Here is a 26477-nt window from a genome sequence, read left to right on the forward strand (position 1 = left end):
CAATTAAGTAAAAAAAGAAAGTAACCAAATTGAGACAAACAGAAATTCGCCTACTTATAATAGTCATAATATTCGTCTATTCGTTAGTAATATTCACCTATCAAAAGTTGTACACATGTTGAAAAACCTCACATGGTAATAATACATTAACATAACCGTCGTGATTCCTCTTCTGGTGCATATAAATATTGTGGATAACCATTCTGGCAATGATAATTATTTGTAGCTGATATTTAAAATACTAAGGTAGATACCAGGATTTGGGGTACAGCAATGGGAAATAGAGGCGCAAGATAGTAGAGGATGGAGGGCGATATTGGATGCGGCGAAGGCTCACACCGAGTTGTAAAGCGAGTGTTCAGTGATTCAGTTAATGTCTTAAGGCATTTAGGGCATCTTAAGTTCATTTAAAAAACAGAGAATAATTATTATGTAACATTGTTTGAGTCTTATTTTAAGTATCAAATTGTATATTTTGATCAGCTTGTACATTTGTATGAATGTACCGTTGCTTTTTCAATTCTAGTTTTTATTTCATTCGACATATATTCCACTTATTTGTTAGTTATGGTAAGTTGTACACTTTAAAGCGTTTTCTTTCTTATTTATCATAACTTTTGTTTTGCTGTTTTTTGACTTCTAGGCTCTAGTTTCTACCAACTGTTTTCATAGAGATATATAGTTCGTGTAGAGTATCAAAAAAAGTAGTGCCATCAACATCAGTTTAACTTTTCTCGATTTCATAAAGTCCCTTTTTGTCATGGTTAAATATTATAAAATTTTATAAAACTTTGGCAAATATTATAGTTATTTTTATCTTTCTATACTTTTTACAGATCGAACAAGATTCAACGGAAGAACTAGGCATAATTCCTTTAAGCGAAGATACCTCATCCGAAACACCGAAAAAAAAGAAAGATTTGTCCTTCGAAAATAACGAGATCTCAGACGAAAAGATTGAGAGCAGCAATGAGAAACTCAATGAAATTTCTCGCAAAAAGGATCAAGTGATACCAGTTACAGAAGACTTTGTATTGCCTAAGGTTTCCAGGTGTTCACCAGGACAGTTCCAGTGTTTGAATGGAACTTCAGTTAAAGATAGCAGTTACTGCATTCCAATCGGTGACAGATGTGACTCTGTTTTGGATTGTACTGATGGTTCTGATGAAATCCATTGTATGGAGGAAGGATGTCCCAATAATTATCAGGTGAGATATAGCAAAAGCTATAGCTTTTATTATGCTACAGCTATAAGCTATATATAGCAACAAATATATAGCTTTATTAAAACCCTCAATATGTTAATCTTTATGAGATTAATTTACATTGTTCTGTATATATATATATATATATATATATATATATATATATATATATATATATATACATCCCGCTATCCTTTTAAACTCTTTTCACGTTGCAGTAATTTAGCATCACCAAGAATTGCTATCATTTTCTATTTATGAATTGTGTATGTTCGTTTAGTGCACCTTTGTAGGCTTGGCACTGTTGTCGGTTTTTCAATATTCCGATTTTTTTTATATATTTAATTTTTTACGTCATACCTACGTTTTAACATCGAGCGGTAAAATCACTGTATTTGGCATCATTTTAGAGCCAATAGATGTTGCCGGTATTAATCCTTAAAATAATATTTTAGATACCTAAATATCGATCGCTTTGGGTTCAAGTTCAAAGAACGACATTGAAACTACCTGCTCACAAGTTGCAGTCTCAACGGGTTTTTTCTTCGCTTAGATGTTATATTTATTCAACCTAGATATTTTTGCCCAGAGAATCGTGTAGGGGAATATTTTACATAAATTTCAATTTACAAGCTGTTTAGTCGAAGCTATCGGTGAATAGTTTGAGATAAATATTATGGTTTTATGGTATTGAGGCCTTAATTATTGGTTGTGATCCTGTTAATGTTTGAAATTTTGATTTCCATTCCGGAAATCGTTCTCAAAAAACGTTTTTTTGTACAAAATGTGTATACACATGTTTACATAATTTGTACAATAAACAAAGTTATTGTAAAATAATAGTAGAAATCAAAACGTTAAATATTAGTTAATTAAAAATGTAATTTTCATCTCAATAACGACCAATAATTGTGGCTTAATCACATAAAAAAATAATATTTGACTTTGACCATGCCATAAGAAAGTAGTTCACGGAACCTCGCTAAATAGTTTAAAAAAATCTTATACAGAAATTTAAATTCTAAATAGTATGAGGGGTAGCTGACGAAAAATTCGTAAAGACGTACACTTGATTTTGCTTTGTTTTTTTAAACAATCTTAAAAGGCAAAAAAAAATTTTTTGCTTATAAAACGTTTTGTATACATTCTAAAGAAAAATAATTCAAATAAAAGTTGTAGACCATAAAAAGTTTTTTATGTAGAGAAATACCAAATTTAAATACATAAATAATTGATATAATTTCAAAAAACCGTAAACTTTAAGATATTATGTTTGTAGTAATTTATAAATGTTAATAACTTTGTTTTTTGCCTAACGACAGGTAATATAGCTACTTGAAATTATGGCAATTGATCAGTTATTAAAGTGTGCTAAATATCAAGCAGATCAAAAAATATTTTACAATTTATTCAATTTGTTTATGACAGAAACCGATTATTTAAACAACCGTACTTGTCCAAACAGTATGACTCTACAAGTATTTTGTAACTTGCAATCGATTCTTTGCGCTTTCAGTTTTAGGGTATATTAAAAAAACTTAAACATATTATTAAATTTTTTATTAAAAACAGTTTGAATAGGGGACTTTTTAGTTTTTAGACCACTTTACGTTTTTTCAGTTTCTTTGACAAGTGAGGATTGTCTATTCGCTTATTTCTTAGTATGGGCTATGAGCAATTATCTAGTCAAGTCAACACTATTATAGAAGTTACCCATACTTTTCCAGTACTCATTCAGACGGTTCATCTTAATTGTCCCCATATGGAACATAAGTCCGAGAAAAGTCTTAAATTCTGTTTGTGTTGTCTCTTACCAAAACGCAATCCTCGATTTTTCTGAACGACTTTGTGCAAATATTTCGTCAGAGTCAATCAGAGTCACTTCCATCATTCATTTAATCTACATCGTCCTCGACAGATGCTTCTAACAATGATTGTAATTCAGCAGTGGTCAATCTACGTTTATGTTCACATCTAGCTTTTTTAGATGTCGAAGGCATATTATTTACATCCATCTTTTTATAAATACTATAACTCACTTTTACGGAGGTAATTAACAATAAAAACGTTCTACTAGAAACTATCAACTTACGACTTCCAATACTATAGGCCACTTGAGGCACAATACGTTTTTACTCAATAATAGTTCCTGTATAAGAAAAATTATTTTTTAATGTGCTTCAATGAAGCACACTAGACATATTGCAGTATTGCCATCACATTCTTCACAGTATGTTTTAACTTTCTACTAGTCATGCTTCTTCTTAAAAGTTTGTAACATCTTGTACACTTTCTTCTCTTTGTATTATCTACATCGCTTTGCCTGAGATGGTATTTTTGGGTGTAACTGGTCGTGAGGGTTACAACATTTCTTTAATTGCAAATGCTTTCGCGAACTCCAGTCTGAACATAAGGATAGGTTGTCGCTTTTTTTACGTTTTCTATTATTTAGCAACTTAGCATTGACTACTACGGTATTAAATGCGGCATTAAATATTAATTCCACTGCCACTTTCCGGTACCACTTCAGAATTTTGCGTATTGGGCTTTGGTAAGAAGCCACTTGATCACTAAAATCAACACTCTTTTTCACCAAGTTATAATCGAGAATAGTTTGTGGTTTTAGTACTTGTGTATAATTTTTCTTTTCATTTGATTAAACCAAGATACAACTATTATGTTTAAATGTTGTAAGGATTAAAGCTGGTCTTTTGTCGACCCATTTTATCACTTGTAAAATCAATTATGGGGTTAAGTTTCATCGTGAGTAGCTGGTTGCAACTTTTTCAATCGAGATTTTGGTTTTACATGTTTTTATAGTAAAACATCTGCACATGAATAATTCGTTTCTTGAACAATGATTTCAATTCAACGACCAATATTCTAAAATAAGGTGTTATTACGTCGTCCGGAATATTATAAACTGGTTCTCTTTCACAAAGCATTGGAAATATGGTTTACATTCTATATTTAGAAAAATCTGTTACTGCAACTCTTGTTCGACTAAACTAAACTAAATTAATACACAAAACAAATTATTCTATTTTTTTTATAGAAATGCAGATTCCTGTTGGATTTTTATCAGTGCGGCATGAGTCACTGGTGTCTCGTATATCCGGACCTCTTATCGCATTACAAACATAATTCTCATTCAGCAGTGCGTTACAAGATACATTTAGGTCGTATAATCTTAAAGCCGTAATAAGACCGTATGTTATAAATAAATATATTCCTATAAGAATTATCTTGAAAGATGAAAAAATACAATAAAAAAGTGCAATATTAAGTGTTATTTAAAAAATAATAAGTCATTCACGGGCGCACAGTTAAAAACAAAAGTTTTCAGTGTTCTATTGCTTGATTATTATTATCAGGTATTCTGAAAATGTTGACATTTTTTCCTGGTCTGATCTTCCTCAACTAACGTCATCTTTCTTATTTGGTGGGTTGTATTGTTCAGGTCTCTTTAAGTGTTTTTGTTGCTATCCATAGTGAATGATTTTCTTTAGACAATGTACTAATGTAGTGTTCAAATGTGGAATTGCGTGCATCATGTAGCGCTGATCTTAATTGTCTGATTATCTATCTCTTGCTCTTCACTTTTCGACTATTAGTTGTATAATATAATTCTGAGTGTTATTTGTGTTTTCTTGATTTGGAATTGTTAATCGTGTAGCTCCATATGAAATAGTAGAAGATGAAAACGACAGCATATTCATCGATAAAAAAAGGAAACGCGATAAAGATATCTGAAACAACTGTTTTATGTTTTACCAAAACAGATGAATAGAGCACTATAAAGAGGAAGTAGAATTAGCTATGAAACAGCTTGAATGGGGAAAAGAAGTAAGCTTAGACCAAATACCAGCAGGAATTATTCAACTGAGGAATAAAAATTAAATGGATATTTTACGCTAATATTTCACGCGACGCAATATATGCGTTCTGCGACGCATTCCACGTTTGACACACTGTCTTGTTTAGTTTTCTGTCATTCTATTTGTTAAATCCTATCTCATTCTCATCACAGCGTCAAGGAGCAGTAAATGTGTGCACTGAACGGGAGGCATATGTCTAACAGTGAACGTTGGAGATTTTTCGAGTTTATCATATCTTCTTCTTTAAGTGCCTCTCCTATCGGAGATTAGATATCATTAGGGCGATTCTAATTTTATTTACTGCTGTTTTGAATAATTCGTTAGTGGTACAGCCAAACCACTCTCTTAAATTTCTCATCCAGGACATTCTTATACGGCCTGGATTTCTGCGTCCTTGGATTTTTCCTTGCATTATATTTTGTAGGAATGTGTACTTTTGTCCTCTCATCAGGTGGCCAAACTATTCAAGTTTTCTCTTTTTTATATTCAGTATAACTTTTGGATCGTTATTTATTCTGCGTATTACCTCTTCATTTGTAATTTTATCCACCCAACTTATTTTTAGTATACGGCGGTAGCACCACATCTCAAAGCTTTCAAGATTTTTAACATTCTTCTGTTTAAGAGCCCATGCCTCAACAACCGTAAAGCAAAGTACTGAATACATACTAAGTAGTTAACTAAAAGTGGACGTATGCAAAGATATACATGACGTAATCGTATGGTATTCGCTAATAATCCTGTCACGTAATATGTCACACAGTTCTGTGCGTTAATTCGTTTTATTGCTGCCAGTTTAAGGTGTTATTACATGCCGCCATGTTTAATTTTTCTCCACCATCGTATTATCTCCGTTAAATCCTATCATTTTAGGCTCCATATGTCATGATTAGACCTATAGGACCGGAGATACGCAACTAAGGCTCTTTTGACATAACATATATAGGAGCAAAGATATATACCTAAGGTCCTTTTGGTGTTAATGTATTTGATTTCTACGTCGTAGTATTCTATTGGTTAAATTGTACCATTTGAGGTACTGTACGTCACGATTGGACTAATAGGATCAAAGATACATAACTAAGGCCCTTTTGCCAGGCTACTCTATTTAATTTTTATATCTCATTGTATTCTATTAGTTAAATTCTATCGAGGTACGAAACGTCACGATTGGACTAATAGGACCGCAGATACATAACTAAGGCCCTTTTGACAAGCTGATGTATTTTATTTTTCTATGTTATTGTAATCGATTGGTTAAATCCTATAATTTGAGGTACTGTACGTCACGATTGGGCCACTAAAAACGAAGATACGTAACTAAGGCCCTTTTGACGTGATGCTGTATTTGATTTCTATGTCATTGTATTCTATTGGTTAAGTGCTATCATTTGAGGTATCGTACGTCACGATTGGACTAATAGGACCGAAGATACATAACTAAGGCCATTTTGACATGCTACTCCATTTAATTTTTATACCTCATTGTATTTTATTTGTCAAATCCTTTCATTTGAGGTACTGCACATCATGATTGGATTAATAGAACTAAAGATACACAACTAAGGCCCTTTTGACATTGTTCTGCATATGATGTTTCTATCCCATTGTATTATTTATGTTAAATCCTATCATTAGAGGTACTATACGTCACGATTGGACTAATAGGACCGAAGATACGTGACTACGGCCCTTTGGACATGTTGCTGTATTTCATTTTTTTATTTCATTGTTTCAATTGGTTAAATCCTGTCATTTGAGATACTGTACGTCACGATTGGACTTATAGAAACGAAGATATATAATTAAGGCCTTTTTGACATGCTGCTATATTTGATTTTTCTGTCTTATTGTATTTTATTGGTTAAATCCTATCATTTGAGGGGCTGTACGTCGCGACTGGACGAATTGGAGTGAAGATACAATAGGTACTTGCAATATATCATAACCCGTTCCTTTTAACCAAACATGATTCCAAAATGATTTGTGGATGAAAAAAATATATATATATTCTTAAATTTACTATTTCGTTGTGGGCAATATTATATTCAACAGCGATGCCAAATTTCTGATGCTAAAATGATTGATAATGAAAGTGGGATATACATTTTCATGTATATAATGGCAGCGAGTAAACGGTAAAACCCTGAACTATATATAATATTTTCACTGTACCATCATTTTAGACTCAAACATTTTCTGGAATAAACTTATATAACTCAGTAAGGGATAAAAAGAGAAAGCGGATATTTTAAAATACCAACACGGTATCAAAACTCTAATCAATGAGATGGTTAAAATTCTTGTAACAAGTACAGGAAAACAGTTATTGAGGTCCACAAGGAAACTAAGTTCCTGTGTTTGGCTGTATACCATATATTAAAAATTTTGAATAAAATCCTTTATAAAAAGGTATATAAAAAACCCAGTTGGGCTATGTTAAATTGGCAAAACGTTTTCGGAATAAGTATTCCATCATCAGTACCCTAAAAGTATTTAACCACTTAATTAAAAAGAATTGAAATAATTTAAGTTTTGACTAAGGTTAGTGTAAAATGTGGTTAATACTTACAAGTTAATACATGGATGTAGCCACTAAATATGGGGTTAAAAACCCTTTAAAAATTGCTAATTGAAATTTAGTTTACATTATGTCTGTTTTACAATTTAGATGGTAAAGTTACCGTTGGATTGGTAACATGGTGACATATGACTCTGCAATAAGTTGCAAGTCCTGAGACGGTATGTCTACGAGGACTTCAATAAAGCAACTGATTAAAATGACAATCTTGGCAGGTTATGACGGAAGTTGTGACAGAGCAGTCAGTGTAACTATATATGTCTATTTAAGACAAAAGCCAACGTTATTTAAAAATTGTGAAAAATTGAAATAAAATAAAATTATAACAGTATCAACCATCAATGTTATTGTTGTAAATTATGTATGTAAGATAAAGTTATGGTGAGAAAATTATGTGATTAAAGTTAGGCAACCAACTATACAGTGTCAAGTGGTGTGATGAAAAGATTCTAATATAAGGCCCTTTATGTTTTAATAACATCTGGTACCTGGAAAATGGAAACTAGACACAGGTGGACAGTTGGGTTCTTGAAAAGTATAGGAATTAATATGTTTGATATGTGAGAATGTTATTCAATGAATGAAATAAAACTATTGTAGTATAAGACAGATGTAAAAATTGACTTATAACTCAATTATATTAGGCCCTGTATGTCAAAAAACAACATTTGGTACCTGGAAAATGTAGAATTTCTTGAGTTGCAAGTTCATAAATGTAATATCTGATTGGGTGTTAACAAACTGAGTGATGTAGTTATATTTTGAGTGTTGACAGGTATCTGAAATGGACAAAAATTGATGGTTGGAAGTGGTTTTATAATGTGCTGGTCATAAAGTACTCAACTTATAACTTGAGAAAAGGCCCTATCTGTTATAAAGCAGCACTAGGTACATAAGGAAAATAAAAGATTAAGTTATAAGATGGTAGGTTGAATGAACTATTGGTCTATATTGAATATATTAGTAAACTGAAATTGTTGTTGGTGGCTCTGTTGAATTTGAGTAAAGAGGATAAAAATTAAGGTGTTTTTTTGAGAGAATTGTGATAAACGGATAGACTATGCCACCTACATAGGTAGAACATGCAGATCTCTTTCTTCACGCTCTCTAGAGCACATAAAAAGAGAAAACACTTCCACTTTCTCCCAACATCTCAAAGAACACAACCACACCCTCAATATCCCAGAAGACGTTTCACTTATCCACAATATCTCCCAAAACAATTTCCTCAAATTAGATTTATACGAAGATCTTGAAATTCTTAAAGAAAAACAAAAAAGCCCAAATTGCGTTAATCGCCATGTTTCATTCAATCGAGATTTTCTCCCTCTCCATCGCCAACTATTCTCCTAACCCACATTCCCAATTTACTTCTATAATTAAAAATCCATATTCATTATTAGTCCACCATCCTCCTTAGTTAATTCTAATAACTTTTCTTCCAATACACTTTACTCTCCATTTATCACACTCTTTTCTTTTCAAACCAAATTTCATTTCTTAACCACTATAACCAATACTTTACATTCCTCTATTTCGTCATTTCCAAATTCAGATCAGATCACCCGTCATCCCCCACCCCTTCCCGACTATTAAATTCTTATTTTACTTCTCTACACAATTCCCTCAGGGTTTGGCTTCGGTTCTCTGGGGACCTCAGCCTTCCGTAGTCTATCCGTTTATCACAATTCTCTCAAAAAAACACCTTAATTTTTATCCTCTTTACTCAAATTCAACAGAGCCACCAACAACAATTTCAGTTTACTAATATATTCAATATAGACCAATAGTTCATTCAACCTACCATCTTATAACTTAATCTTTTATTTTCCTTATGTACCTAGTGTTGCTTTATAACAGATAGGGCCTTTTCTCAAGTTATAAGTTGAGTACTTTATGACCAGCACATTATAAAACCACTTCCAACCATCAATTTTTGTCCATTTCAGATACCTGTCAACACTCAAAATATAACTACATCACTCAGTTTGTTAACACCCAATCAGATATTACATTTATGAACTTGCAACTCAAGAAATTCTACATTTTCCAGGTACCAAATGTTGTTTTTTGACATACAGGGCCTAATATAATTGAGTTATAAGTCAATTTTTACATCTGTCTTATACTACAATAGTTTTATTTCATTCATTGAATAACATTCTCACATATCAAACATATTAATTCCTATACTTTTCAAGAACCCAACTGTCCACCTGTGTCTAGTTTCCATTTTCCAGGTACCAGATGTTATTAAAACATAAAGGGCCTTATATTAGAATCTTTTCATCACACCACTTGACACTGTATAGTTGGTTGCCTAACTTTAATCACATAATTTTCTCACCATAACTTTATCTTACATACATAATTTACAACAATAACATTGATGGTTGATACTGTTATAATTTTATTTTATTTCAATTTTTCACAATTTTTAAATAACGTTGGCTTTTGTCTTAAATAGACATATATAGTTACACTGACTGCTCTGTCACAACTTCCGTCATAACCTGCCAAGATTGTCATTTTAATCAGTTGCTTTATTGAAGTCCTCGTAGACATACCGTCTCAGGACTTGCAACTTATTGCAGAGTCATATGTCACCATGTTACCAATCCAACGGTAACTTTACCATCTAAATTGTAAAACAGACATAATGTAAACTAAATTTCAATTAGCAATTTTTAAAGGGTTTTTAACCCCATATTTAGTGGCTACATCCATGTATTAACTTGTAAGTATTAACCACATTTTACACTAACCTTAGTCAAAACTTAAATTATTTCAATTCTTTTTAATTAAGTGGTTAAATACTTTTAGGGTACTGATGATGGAATACTTATTCCGAAAACGTTTTGCCAATTTAACATAGCCCAACTCGGTTTTTTATATACCTTTTTATAAAGGATTTTATTCAAAAAAGTTATTGAGGTCTTGTAAAGTAGCGTCGATATACAGATGCTACTTTGCAAGACGATGCTAAATTGATGGGAAAAGCATAATGTATCGATGCGAAAATGATAGTAGGATGTATATATATATATATATATATATATATATATATATATATATATATATATATATATATGGATACTCTTAAGGTATTAAGGTAAGTAAGGTCAGGTAAATGAAAATTACTAAGTTCTTGGGAACAACCGCGTTGAGAATTTAATATTCGGCGTTTGGGCACCCATTTTGGAGCCATTATCAAGAGGGATACGGTTCCGTTTGAGTTCGGGGTCTTAATCTGCCTACTCTCCTCACTCGTGACGTAACAGTATCGTGTTCTGTAGAAATACAAGAACTGTCAAACGACACTGAGGTCTTAATCTGCCTACTTTTCGTCATTCGATGTTTTTGCTTTTGTATGGCCTGAGGTCTATTGATAGGGTCGGATAATCTGATAACTATGTCGTAATATATATATATATATATATATATATATATATATATTTAAACTCAACAGGCTTCCGGGTTGAACCGAGTCGATTATCACTGCGCCGAGCTTTCGACATCTCTGATGTCTTCCTCAGGATTTCCAAGGTCTCAGTCTCCGAGCCCCCAGACACTACTACATTGATGACTAATCGATGCACTACTACTACTGGGAACAGCAGGCGGTTCATTTATAATGCCGATAGTGACGTGGTTTAGGTGGAGGTTAGCGTGGGGGTTGGCGTTGGGATTTGCGCGGAGGTTGGCGCCAACATTTCTGATTGTGTCTGGAGATTGATGTCTGTAGATGCTCCTCTTGATGTGATTATGCGTATTAATGACTGAATTAATTTGAACAACAGTCCATATGTCGATCAGATACCAGCGTATTCAATAAGTATTCACTTAGAAATTTAAACTACTATTGTTTTTCTTGCCAGTGAAAGACCTAAACCATTTGACAGTGAAACGAATGCGAGTCGTCGTACTTGGCTATCTGACCGACAAATACATGCTGGTTGCAGAAAAATCGTTTATATTGAACCAAACTATATAAGCATACCTCAGAAATTTTCGAAAGGCATTGTAATTTTTATTACATAAAACTGTGGCTAAGAAAGTGTGTATGTGTGTTATATAAAATCACCATAAATTGCCCAAAAATCAAAAATAATAGGTAGCTATAAAGTTAAATCTTTTCAGGCTGAAAATAAGGTGGTGACTATAAAGCAACTAGTGTTTTTATGGTACTTAATAAAAAGTTTCTGCAAATTTCTTCTTGTGGTGCATATCAATTTTGGAAATTGGCGATCATCATGACAATTTTGACTTTGTTTACTGCTCGAAACAGGCATGCGGTCGTCATATTAAACTAATTTCTTTAAGTAAAACGAAAATCATCGTCCGGTCCTCTCTTACTTAGAAATAAAACATAGCCTTATATAATTAGGTTTCTATTACAGATCTAAGATTGTTAAAAGTTTTTTCGGAATTAATAACATTGTTGTCGTTGTTTCAGTGCGCCAGCAAGCAATGCCTAAAGCGACATCTTGTATGTGATGGCATTTTGAACTGTAATGATGGAAGCGATGAAATCAATTGTGGTAAGTTAATACAATAAAAAGATCAGCATTTATATTTTTATTAATATATCAAACAGTTATATTATATACATGTAAAATCAATGTGTTGATCCTGTAACTTCTGCTGCTATTTAAACGAAAAGTCAACTGTCTTTTTAGGTCTCACTTTCCGTTTTTTTTACTCTCTCCTTTCTATGCCTTCCACTTTCTTTCGTTGTTCTTCTGTTTCTCCATCACTCTTTCCATCTCCCATCTTAACTTCCCCGGTGCTTACTTTATACCCTCCGCTTTCATTTATTCTTCTTTTCTTCTAAATTCCTTTTCTCCTTTCTTATCACATATTTGCCCTCTCGTGATTCCTTATCTATCTTCAATATTTATTTTTACTTTCCCCTCTTTCCTCTGCTTTCACTCCATTTTGTCCCTTTCTCACCTTTCACTTTTTTTGCCGCTACTTCCATTCTTCTTTCATTTCATCCACTTTTCCCTGTCCTTTTCTTTCCCCCTTTATAATCCAGATCCATTGACTAGATTCCTTAAACAGTTTCTATTTTCCAGATACAAATCCATATTCCACGTTTATACTTATTTTCTATACTACAATCTCATCGCTCTTCCTTCTCTTTTTTTGTTCGTTACTACAACTTAATTGTTCGTTAATAATAGTGAACATTAAATTTTTAATTCCATCTTTGTCCGTTTTAATGCCATCTGTTTCATTATTAAATCATAATACTCCAAAATTTTAAACATTTTTGCTGTGTGAGCAAGTTTGTTTGTCAGCTGCAGACCATTATTAGGGTTGGCATATCTTTAATTCGTTTACTTTGATGTTGTTACAGAGTTTTCTTCTACTTTCTTTTTTTTATTTCTTTTACAATTAGCACCTAATAGATGCGTATATTACAGTAATTCTTGTTTTCTTGGACACTATACACTTTTCCTTCCAAAAAATTTACATCTGATAGTTTTTTGCGATAATCTGCTTTAGTCCATTGTATTACTTTTGGTCATTATTATGTATTATTATTGTATTACTTTTATCTCATTGTATTACAAGATACGAAAGATACGAACTGCTTCAAGTTGTACTGGAAGGAAAAGTACAGGGCAAAAGATCAGTAGGAAGACGCCAGAACTCATGGCTGAAAGACCTGAGGAGATGGTTCAACCGCTCATCCTCAGAAATCTTTCGCGCAGCCGTTTTCAAAACTACAATTGCCATTTGGATTGCCAACCTTCGAAAGGAGACGGCGACATGAGAAGAAGATTACTTTTGGATTTTCGGATCTTTTGAAATTGTTTCAGCAATTATTTTAGAGAATTTGATGTGTATATATTTTTGCATATACTACTGAATTCGTTTAATTTTTGTTATGGAATAACATGGTTACTGTAATCATACGCAAGAGCTAATACTCACTAAGTTTTTTAAATCTCTTATTTATTCTATTCTACAATTAATATTAACAACAATACGTTCCTTTTCCTAGAATCATGGACATGCAGCCCTGACGAAATATCATGTGGTCCTTCAAACCGCTGCATCCCCGCCTCTTGGAAATGTGACGGTAGAAAACATTGTCCAGACGGGTCCGATGAGGATGGATGTATAACTACTGGTCCATGTCCCGGAGAATCTTTTAGATGCTCTGAGGATAGCAGCTGTATGCCTAATTCATGGAGATGCGATGGACTGTTGGACTGTGCCGGAGGAGAGGATGAACTGTCTTGCGGTAAGGCTTTGGTCTCTTTAAAAAAAAACCATTATCAATGCTCGTATGATAGTACCTATTAGAAATTATCAAACAGAAAAATGTAGAAAGGACAAATATAGAAGGCTGGTACAATATAACCAGAAAAGTACGCTAAATTCTAGTATGAAATCGAAGAACTGGTTTACGGACATATTATAGTGACTTTATCATTTAAACATTTATGAATAATAAATTGAAGAATTTGGAAATTAGTAAGAGAGGCAAGGCTGTGAAATTAAAAAACTAGTCTTTTTATGTTTAAAGCACACAATAACAAGTTTTGGATATATAATTTTACTAAAAAAATATCGATACATTTACCTTATCTACAAGTAAATCACATATTGTCATTGTAAGTATTGAAAATACTGTTCAAAAATCACGGAATAGCGAAATGCATATAAATAATTAGATACTTGTTACATACAATTCAAAAATTTAGTATATTACTACTCAAATTTCAATTTAAATAATTTATATTACAGCATGTACAGATGAAGAGTTCAAATGCCAGATAGGAGGTGGTTGTATTCCCATATCCAATCGTTGTGACGGAATTGCTCAGTGCTCTGATAGATCTGATGAATGGAATTGCCTAAAATTGGATAATTTAATCATAAATGTTACAGATTCCAATGACAAGAAGATATTACAGGTAAATATAAACGTAAAACAACTCTAAATAGATAACAACTCTCTAGATATAATATCTAAAATCCATTTTTTAAAATATTTTTTAGAAAAATACGACAAATTTAAAATCATGAATTTATAAATCACATCTCTATTTATTATCTCTAAATGATCTTACTGCTTCTAAACACACACATATTTTTTAGCTAACTATTTTAAAAGAAAACTAAAAGTTTTAATCTAACTATTACCCTTACAAACATATATATATATATATATATATATATATATATATATATATATATATATATATATATATATATATATATATATATATATTCAAGCTTCCGCCATCCTTCTACACGTGTTTGGAAGTGTGGCCTCTCATTTAGGAAACCTTGTGGTAGCTCGAATTGAATTGAAATACTGTTCATCTATATGGCTGTCATAGCAACATAAGTAGTATGCTATGATTCTTCCCAGAACCTTCTTTCAGTGCATCATTAATTATGACGTCATATAATGTATTTGATGTTTCGAGAATTATTTCATGTAATTATTGACGAATCTGACAGATGCCAGTATAGTACTTAGCCTCAGGTAAAAAGCTTATGGCATTAAACTACTATTTTTATTGCAAGGTGGGTTAAATAATAAACTTCTTACATCTTTTATTGATGATTGTTTTCGTTTATTAATCATTATGTGATCAATTTGACTATATGTTTTCTGATCTGGTGACCTCCATGTTACCTTATGTATTTTAGGGTGTTTAAATTTTGTTGAGCTTATTAACAAACTTGTTCTTGTTGCCAGGTTACATAGTCTTTGCCCATTGTCATTCGTGTTTTCGTGTATTGTATGCTTTCCTGCAATTTGTTGTAAAAAGTTATCTTTTCCAATCTGGGCATTGGGGTCTCCTATTATAGTACAAATATCACATCTTCTTTGGATATTTTTTCTATCTCCTCTTCGACCCTATCATAAAAGATTTGCTTCTCGTCTGCATTGCTTGTTTCTGTGGGGGCGTATAAATTTAAGACTGATATATTAAATGTTTTGTTGTTGACTCTAACATAGGCCATCCTTTCGCATAGTGGCTTGAAATTTATAATTTTCTCTCTTAGGTGCCTTAATATCATGAATCCCACGCCTTTTTGCCCTTGCTTCTTTCCTCCTGAATATAACATTGTAAAGTCTTGTTTATCAATCTGTCCCTGTCCCTTCCAGCGTAATTCTTGCAGTGCTGCAATATCTATTTTATACTTTTTGAGTTATTTTCCTATTTCTAGCATTTTTCCTGGAGCTAGCATAGTTCTTATGTTCCATGTGCTTATTTTCAACTATTTATTTTTTTTGTTCTGTTGTCTTCGTCTTTTATTTTTGTTTTCTTGTCTATCTTTCTTTACTTCACTTTTGTTGTACCCTAGTTTAACTGCAGTCATTTCCTGTTTCTTTGCCTCGTCCGTCAACGAATAATGCATCCTCTCATCCCTTGCTAGTTTTTTGAACCACCTCAATGATGGTCCTCCAGCTGGTTGGTGTTTCTATTCCATCTCCTTTCTAGACCATCTATTATCAGTTTGTTGGCTTTAATTTGGACCGTTTACCTTTCTTTATTTCATCTTTTGCTATTCTTCGTATTTCCTTCTGTATTTGTAATTCCTCTGTCGTTAGATCATTGTTTATATATATTTTTTCTTTTTTCACTTCTTTAAGTTTACATTTGTTTTCCATAATTTTTGTTTTTTCTTCTTTGTTTGGCAGTCTGACTAAACATGTTTTATCTCCTAGTTTCACTGCTTCTTTTATATTTACGGTAATATTTAGCTGTTTTGTCATAAAATTTCCTATTACTTCTTTTAGTATTCTTCTATCTCCAGTTTCTATTGTCATTCGCTGTATTATCACATTATTTTCTTTTCTTATTCTATCCAGCCTTTCAAGGCGTTCTGTTGTATCATTCAGATCCTTTTTGATTTGTTCATTTTCTTTCCAGATTTCACTATTCTCTTGTTTTAGTTCTGTTAGTTCAGTTTTGAGTTCCCTCATTTCTTCTCTGTATTGTTTTTATTCCGTTTTTACTTCTTTTATATCAGTTTTTAATTCTTGTAACTCTATTGTTAAATTTTTTATCATATTTAGTATTTGATCTATTTTGTTTTCATCTCTGTGACTTTTAATTGGGCTTCTTTGTACTTTTTTACTGGGACCAAATAACAGTTCCTCTTCTTCTCTATTTCTGTTCCGATTGTCATCGGATGTATTATCATCTGAATCCATATTTCTACTGTGACTACTCGCGATAGAGCCAACCTCCCCACTCAACGCGTCGAAAGAAGATGGTTCTCTCAAGCAGTAGCTTGTAGTAATTTATTTTTACATTTTCTTCCTGGATAAATTAATTTTCAATTAAAATAATTGTCAGTTACTTTGGAACGGTTTGATGTAGCAACGCCCACCTCTAGCTTTTAAAACTAATATATTAGCAATAAAATTAAAAAGACAGTCAAGATTTCATTTCACGTACAAATCGTCTATGTATCTGTTGATACGTATTTCGCTTTAATAAAGCTCATCAGAACAGTTATTCATAGGCGTTTTCAACGTGAAAATTAATCTTTTCTGTCTTTGGGAAGCAACGATAAAATGGCTTCGAAACGGACGCAATAGTGACATCTGATATTAAATCCGTAAAATAGTTTCGAAACACAATTCAGATAACTGCCTTAATCTGGAGCCTTCTAAAAATTGCAAGACATAGCCAGACGTTGATAAAGAAACCAATTCGCTAACGATTTCTGCTTAGTTGAGGAGACATGTTGTGGAATGCAAATTTTAGATTCCCCATGTCTCTTTTAACATCTTTATCAACGTCTGGCTATGTCTTGCAATTTTTAGAAGGCTCCAGATTAAGGCAGTTATCTGAATTGTGTTTCGAAACTATTTTACGGATTTAATATATTAGCGTTAATTACCTGGGCCGGTTTTGTTTTTAGTTTTTTGTGTTGAGAGTAAATAAAATTTCCTTCGCCTTCCTAAATTTATAGAGGTTATGCACTTACCTCTCTTCCAATGTCTGCTATAATTACCATTAACACTTTTATTCTTCTATTACACACTGCACGCAAAATCAGCAAAATTATCGACTCATAATAACCAAAAATTGAAATTATTATGGAGCAGAATTTACACACTATTCCTTACACTAGAGATCTATTCTATTCCTTTAGAGATCAAGATGATAATAATAAATAAAATCAAACTAAAATTTTACCGAAAAAAACTGCGACTTTTAGAGAATAGAAAGGGTCACTTCAAAGGGAACAGAACAACTTATGTTTTCTTTTAAAACCGTCTGTGATACTTCAGTCGTACTGCAGCCACTTGACTTTTGCACATCTGCCATTCACTATTATACAATTCCTTAAGACTTAAGCAAATCTGCTTTTACTTTCAGCTCTTTGTATTTCAAGCTTACTATGGTATGTAAGTCCCTGCTTGGGTCCATTGAGACTTAATTGAAGCAGATGCAAAGTCCGTGATCGGCGTTGATTCTCCGATCGGTCCTTCTACATTTTTATTTGTGTACTTAAAAGAGTCACTCATTTGAGAGGCCTGTTTTGTGGCATCTGTTTTTGTATTTTTGTTGATTCTATTACCACAAATTTATACGAAAATTTGTCAGGTATGACAGTGCTCCCTTGCAATTTTACCTTGCAAAATGCATTTGAGTAGCTCATATCTGCCTTGATTTCTCATTATATGTCCCAAGTACTGCAGCTTACGGCCCTTCACAATGTTGACCAAATCCTTGGTTGTGTTAATCCTCCGTAGTACTGCTTCATTTGTGACTTTGTCCGTGGTATCTTCAGGATTCGTCTGTAAAACCATAGCTCAAAAGCCTAAAGTTTTGATAGAGTTTCTACTCTGTATAGAAGAACTGAGTACACATAACATTTAAGGAGCCTTATTTTTGTTTCTAGGGTGAGGTCATGGCTCTTGAACACAGAGGTTATAGTCAAGAATGCACTTTTTGCCTTTCTGATGCGACATTTAATCTGTTGGGTATTGTTCCACGACTCATTATCTTATACTAATCCATTAAATACGAAATATGCTCAAGAAACCTGCCTTTCTCTCTTTCCGAGTCTATCTTTGGTCTTACAGTGAGTCTCAATATAGAGGAAACATATAGAGTGAACAAAGACTTTTAGAGGGAAAGTCATGAATTTATTCCTTTTGGTGCCTAAAACGCCGGCGCCGCCCGTTTTTACAGAAATTTTATTCTGGAAGATTTTAAAATATATTGCATATATTTAACAGATTTTAGTCTAATTGCAGATGGAAGTTCAGTGTGTCTGCCTATTATTCTGTCGTCAAAAAGTAAGATATTTAGTAGTGACTCTTTTTGTGTGCTCTTACACCGTCATTAGTAATATCAATTTTATAATTCCTTATAAATAGAGTATTTCACTGCGATATTGTGTCGTAGTATACCAAATGGAACCCACCATACTCTTTGATAATATTATTCTGAGCTGAAGATACATTTAGAACACTGTCTTTATAAAATTTTTAAACCAGTGGTCTTTGTATCTCTAAAAATGTGTACAGAATTTGTCTATTTGCCAGTACTTCTAAAAAACTGCACATAATATGTCTATTTATATCAAATTTGCACTATATTTAGTCAAAAGTCAAAAACTAATTCACTTCTCCTCATTCTCTATCCTTTATCCTTCGTAAAGATTGTGGTGACGTTATGGGATTCGACGTATGGTTGCTATCCATTCTTCTCTCTCTTGAGCGTGGTGTACTGCTTCAGACAGAGAGTAAATGGTGGTTCTCTAACTCACGCTGTAATGAAAAACTATGCCTTCTCGAATTGAATACTGCCATTCGCTATGTACTTTTACATCTGTAAAGAAGTAATATGCGATAAATGTTGCTTCTACAAAATGAACACTTCTCTTATTTTGTTTAAATTTGCACTGGACTTTTCTATTCTTATTTTGATTTCCTGGAAGTAATCATTTGTGGAGTTAATCATTATTCCAAGACAAGCATATTTGTTTACTCGTTCAACATTGGATTCGTTTATTTCAGTTTATTCCCCATTTGTAAGTATAAGCTTCCTCTATTGCATCACGATTTTTTTATATCATAGTTTCAGGTATTTATTTTCACTGTATGATCTGATGAAATTGTTATAGGTTCAAGCAAAGAACAACACTTGGTATCCAATCTGTATGGACTGGACGATCTGGAATACAACCTACGCTGACTTGGTATGCCAAAAATTAGGATATACAGCTTCAGTTACCTTGGAGTCCGTCCCAGAACCTAAGAACTCTACGTCAAAGATAAGCTATAATTTGCAAGTGATGACCGAGCATGACGAGTCTCTGCACTTTATAGAAAATATTGTGCCGAACTGTGATCAATATGTCTCTATTGGTTGTCAAGAATACGGTAAGTGTTAAATGAGTAGGAAGTACTTTTTGAAATATTTCATAAATCCTTAAAATATTTTTTTAATTACAACAATGAAATAATTTACAAACTTCTGAGTAGATTTAAAGTATCTATTTTACTATTTGGGAGCCCAAACCCTTTACTATAAGTGTATATTATAATATAGGATGATTATATTTCCACAAAATATCATTCCAAAATAACCTCCTTAAGTATATTATTCTTATCCATTGCTATGATATCTGGTCTTCCTGCGCAGAATCAATTCGCTTACTTCAAAATTTTTTTTTTATTTTTTTTTTATTTTTTTTTTTTGTTGACGTTTTCAAAATCCAAAAACTTGGTTTGGTAACCACTTACAAGAAGGGAGATCCCAACGGCAAGTAGCTGCACCGCTTATTTGCTTTGTGAACTAAATTTCACTAAAACTAACATTCCTAACCTTCCTTATGGTAGAGAATTATATAATTGATGAGTCTCTTCTCCTCCAACTTTTTGGGCATCTCTTTCCAGCCACATACATTACATCATAAATCCATGAGAATTCTTTCATTCCCAATTTTTCAGTTGGTATTACCATTACCATCCCAATATCCTCACTTTGTGTCTATGCTTCTACAATTCCAAATTAAGGTGAAGGTGTACGTTGAATTATATATCTACCACAGTATTTTTCCATTTTGACATCGATAAAAAGTAATATTAAATCAAAATACTTGACACGTATTAAGAAAACTGGACATTTCTTAATGTAGACTAGGCAAAGAAGCAATAAACCTACCAAATTTTTGCATTAGGATGGATCTCTTTTTGCATTCGATTCGGATAAGTATCAGGAAATGTTTCATGATGTGGAAATAAAAATTTCATTATTGATCATTGATCGAAGTGATGAAAAATGATAAATTTGTAAATCGAAAATAGTTGACGGAAATTAGTTCAATATTAATACTCGGGGGTTTTTGAGGTCACTGAACATGATTATTATGACGGCAATGTTCTCCGAGGCACCTGGTGTACATGGGTCTCGTCTCCTGAAGCTTTCTAAATTCCGATACAAAATCAGTGCAAACTCATTACTTATCACTGATTCTTGGGGGCACTGAATGCTAATATCATGTCGGCGATACTGTGCGAGGCACCTGGTGTCCAGGACGGGCCTCGGTTTCTGGAGCTTTGTTTAAATTCGATTCAAAAGCAGTGCAAACTTGTTAGATACACGGGGATTTTGGGGTCGCTGAACACTAATATCATGTCGCAGATAGTGTCCAATGAAAATTGTGCTCAGGAGAAGGCTGTAGGCTGATTCTTGGAGTTTGTGTATTGAAAACCAGTACCGATGATATTCGTGATTAGTGACCCCTAATATCCCTGAGTAACGAGTTTGCACTGATTTTGTATCAAATTTCCACAACACTCCAGGAGAACGTGCCCGGGTGCACCAGGTACCTTGGAGATCATCGCCGTCATGATATTCGTGTTCAGTGACCCCAAAAACCCCGAAGTAGTAATATTGAGCTCATTCCAGCGAATTATTTCCAAATTTATTATTGTTCATTACTTAGTGTTTTTGGAAAACACATTTTTGTTATTCAATAATGCAATTTTCATTTCCACATCATCATTTGTGTTCACAAAATTTCCTGATATTGATATGAATCTAGTGCAAAAAGTTTCATTGAGATCGGTCCTACTGCAAAAGTTTGATAGGTTTTGGACTGCTTTTTACTGCTTCGTTACCTCGCCTACTGCTGCAATCCATTGAAATATAAATTGTAACGTATGTGGCTTGCTGATCAAAGCCCGCTATTTCGGCTTGTACTAGCCATTTCGAAATATGGCAAACAGTGCAAGATTTTCTGTTAAGTATACTTGGGATTTTCTAAGGAAATACAAATGTTATAATCTGCTTTGCACTATCCTGATACATCTTGTTAATGGGCACCATCAGTGGGGCGCAATTGCACCACCCTGCTCGGAAAGAAAGTATATGATTATACATGTATAGTTCTATATTTTATATTGGTTAATAGTATGTGTAAATGCAGATGCACCCCCTTGAACATAATCCTGGCAGCGGCCATATTCTTTATATCTGTATATCATTGCTATAGATTAATTACGTGCTTAGAGGTTTTATGATCAAAGCGAATAAAATATTAGTAGAAATTCAGAATATTAATTTCCCATTTAATTATTCCATTTAATTAAGTATCTCTTGTGAGACTCCGTCCTCTTTATAATTCCTTTTTCACCTAGTAAAGAGACCATTAAATATGAGAACAACAGAATATTATATATAAAATATATACTAATGAGTAGGGAACACCAGTCTCTGCTGGCACCCCAACAAAAACTGCTAGCAAAATCCTTAATCAAATAGACAAAAGACTCTTTTTACCATTAAAAAGTTACATGGCATACTTTATTTTTTATTGTTTATTTTGACCTCCAAGTTAAATCTTTCAAAATAAATAAAACAAAATTGTAAAGGAACTCAAAAACTCTATTTAGTATTAAAAAAAAACATTTATATGCATAATTCACACTTAAACAGTTCAATTTTTCTCTCTACACCTGCATATTATGTATGGCACCAACTACTACACTGTTGACAGCGAATCCTGGTCTCTCTATTTTTGTATATTGGATATAATTCATTGCAGTAGAGACAAGCTGCATCAGATTCATGGTCGCTTTCGTTCATTTTGACTTCTTCGCCTTCATCAATTATTCTCTTCTGGGTTTCATTTTTCTTCCTAAGCATCTTGTACACGATGCGTGCTATGAGGCGGAAGACAAAATACAATAATACCATTTTATTTTCCAAATTGCAATACATTGCAAGTTCTTTTCACTTGTTCGCCCATCAACTAAAAAAAGTACTTTCGAGGTCAATGAGGGTTTCAGAAATCTCTAAAATGTATGAGCCACTTCAGAAACAAATCTTCATTAACCCATTCATTTTCATGACACAATTCTAAGCAAACTGGCAAAGCGTGCTATAAGAGATCTTGTTTCCTTGGATATTTGATACCGGGAGGAACAAATGTTCCAATCTCACTCATGGCACAAATCACTGTAAAATGAATACCTCTCTCTGCAATTGACAATATGCCAACCTGCTTGTAGTGAATATATTTGCAGATCTGGAATATACAGTAGAAAAGCCACTTTCATCCATATTCCAGATTCGGTTTGTTGGCAGTTTATTGTCGTCAATAACCGTTGTCAACGTTGAAAAAAATTCAATAATTTTCAATAATTTCAATAATTCAATAAATGTAGTAAACAATATTATTGTTAACATAAATTAAACATAAATTAAATACAATAAAATTCTTCATCAAATATAATATTACAAGCTTATTACGTACCTGTCAATGATGAATCAGCACCCACAATTTTTTTAAAACTTCTTTATTTTGATAACCCAGCTTACTTTTACGCATTTATGCAGTACAGTGTGAAGTTGGCATATTGTAGCCATGCTGCCATTACAGACTGGTCTCCCCTTTATACCAATTTTAAGGGCAAAATAATAAATGGCTTCAAAATGTTTATCGTCATACATTACCATACATTAGCATTGTAACGAATATTATTTTGCCTACCTCAGGGTACGAACATAGGGGTAGAAATAGGGGACAGAAACTATGGGGGCGAAGATAGGGCAAGCAAAATAAATCGAAACGTATGCGAACGGCACTCAGGGGGTTGTTGGAGAGCTGGGGTCGTGGGTAAGTAAAAGACAAATTGTTGAGATTGGGTCAACTACAAAAATATGAAACCAATGGGTACTTATACAAATCTCTTGGGGCAAACAGAATGAAAATAAACGGAAACACCTCAAGAAATTTAGTATAGGGCGCCACTTGAGGTGCCTAATTATACCTATTACAACCACTAGTTGTAACTAGGGAAATAATTATGGAACATCAAAAATATAGAAAAAAATATCTTTTTCAAATAAAACTCAAAATAGATCAGAGAAACAAATTAAACGTTTATTTTTGTCTTAAACAAACAGTTATCAAAAATACAGATTTTACAAGAACATATTATACAACATAATCCAAATTAATAAAAACTTACATGTTCTTCGTTTACATAAGAGATTGCTACAAAAATTTTAAATGGTTTCTACAGACTGTTTCAAGTTAAGAATTCACAACTGAACAGATAGGCCAGTGCATTTCTTACGGGCGTATGTTGCCAATAGTTCACGGGACTATGCAGGGCCGGCCGAAATAACCCATTCTTTATTTATATTCAAATTTTTATTTATATTTTCCAATGTTAATCAAATTTATTTTAAAAAGATAGGTACGTATCTATTTAATAAGCTTAACGACTACAATTACTTATAAATATGGTTACATTTTCAGGGAAGTGATTTTAAAGATTATTAGAAAAATGTCTTTATTAGTGGTTAAAATATTAGGTTTTACGCAATTGGTTAATTATTATGGCACAGGTAATTCTGACAGCTTAGGTGTCAACTCTCAAAATTATTTATAAAATATTACTTTCACAATAGTTAATAAATAGAAAGCAATAATAATTAAGATATTGTGCTTAAACTTCCATTATCGGGCAAGCCGGGCTAACAGGCCCTAACAGTAAACAATATTGATTACTTTATAATTGACTATTAATAGTTTTCTAATTCTCTTTATGTACTTAGTCATTCCAAACAATAGTGTCATTTGGAAAGCACATTTGGAAAGCAGACAGATTTATGAGTTATAGATAAATGAGCGGTATGTTTTTCAAAATAGTGTAATTAGGTGAAGTGGAGATTATATGTTTGTCTGTATACATAAGCCCAAACTGCCCGATTACGTTTTTAAATTCTTCTGCCCGGACAAGGGTTAAGGCATAACCATCGCGCACTCAAATCTCAAGTGTAAAAAATTATATTGTTAAAATGGATCCAGTTTTGCCGTTTAAAAGTGGTCAAATTTTACATCTGAGTGCTAAAAAAGTGATCTTAAACGTAGTGAGATACCACATTAATTTGCTTCGAGATGAAAGTCAACGTATTGTATTCGACAAAGTATCCGCGATGACAGGAGTGTCAGTTCGTACGATTCAAAAAATCGTACAGGAAGACAAAGAAGGTGAGCTTTCTGAGGTAAAAACAAACAGAAAAAGAACCCGTTGCCGAAACAACTCCAGAGACTATACTTACGATGAAGGTGTTCGTATCGGCGTTCGTCGAACAGTGCATAGTTTTTTTTTTTGAAAACATTCCTCCTACTTTGAATCGTCTTCTGCCAAAAGTGAACCAAGACGAAAACTTGCCAAATTTTACCCGCAGTACAATGTACAGGTTGTTAAAAGACATGAACTTTGTTTATGCAAAACGTGATAAAAGTGCCGTGCTAATAGAACGTCCTGATATAATTGCATGGAGGCATGGATATTTAAGGGCCATTAAACAATATCGGGCTGAGGGCTATGACATTGTGTATTTGGATGAGTCATGGGTCAATGTGGGGCACTCGGTTTCCAGAGAATGGAAAGACAAAACCGTCACCTCGGCAAGAGATGCGTTCATAAAAGGGCTAAGTACTGGACTAAAGCATCCCACTCAGCGTGGACCACGTTTCATCCTTGTCCATGCCGGAAGTGAAAATGGTTTTGTAAACGGTGCTGAAATGTTTTTCCTTGCAAAAAAAAACAGCGCTGATTATCACGACGAAATGGACGGTCCGTGTTTTGAGAACTGGTTTGAAAACAAACTGTTGCCCAACTTAGTTCGAAAAACGGTTATTGTTATGGACAATGCTCCATATCATAGTGTAAAAACCGAGTTGTTGCCTAACCAATCGTGGAATAAGAATAACATTATGGACTGGTTAAGACAAAAAGACATATTTTTTGAAGAAAATTATCTGAAGTGCGAGCTTTTGGAGGTAGTCGCGCAATTTAAACAAAATTTTGATAATTACAAAATTGAAGAACTTTGTAAACAACAAAATAATGTCAAAGTGCTTCGTTTGCCTCCATACCATTGCGAATTAAATCCAATTGAAATGGTATGGAGCCAAGTAAAAAGGCATGTGGCCGTAAATAACAGCACCTTCAAAGCGAAGGATATGGAGGACCTCATAAAAAAAGCGTTTTCAAATGTTACGTCTGATAACTGGAAAAACTATATTCAACATGTAATGACTCTGGAGAAAAAATTTTGGGAAGTGGACGGTCTAATGGAAGACGTAACTCCCATAGTTATAGATTTATATGATAGTAGTGACAATTCCGATTTGGATATGGACGAAGAATGTACATAGTTTTTGATAATTGTAATATTGTAAATATATAAATGTCAAACTAAAAAACCAAATAATTTGTTACATTTCTATGGTTCTGTTGTATTTTTTTTAAAATATACAGAAGTTTTTATTGTTTTTTTATGT

General features: G+C 33.0%; 1 protein-coding gene across 1 annotated transcript in view; it reads left to right on the forward strand.

Moving 5' to 3' along the window:
• The window catches only part of LOC140436949 (uncharacterized), a 243695-nt gene that overhangs the window by 188340 nt on the left and 28878 nt on the right, over window positions 1-26477 (forward strand). The window contains exons 15-19 of the mRNA XM_072526131.1: window positions 837-1208; window positions 12121-12205; window positions 13678-13920; window positions 14427-14596; window positions 19791-20049. Coding sequence (XP_072382232.1) covers window positions 837-1208; window positions 12121-12205; window positions 13678-13920; window positions 14427-14596; window positions 19791-20049 — 1129 coding nt within the window. The remainder of the gene's footprint in view (window positions 1-836; window positions 1209-12120; window positions 12206-13677; window positions 13921-14426; window positions 14597-19790; window positions 20050-26477) is intronic.

The sequence above is a fragment of the Diabrotica undecimpunctata genome, chromosome 3 (genome assembly GCF_040954645.1).
Source record: "Diabrotica undecimpunctata isolate CICGRU chromosome 3, icDiaUnde3, whole genome shotgun sequence".
NCBI classification, from domain to species: domain Eukaryota; kingdom Metazoa; phylum Arthropoda; class Insecta; order Coleoptera; family Chrysomelidae; genus Diabrotica; species Diabrotica undecimpunctata.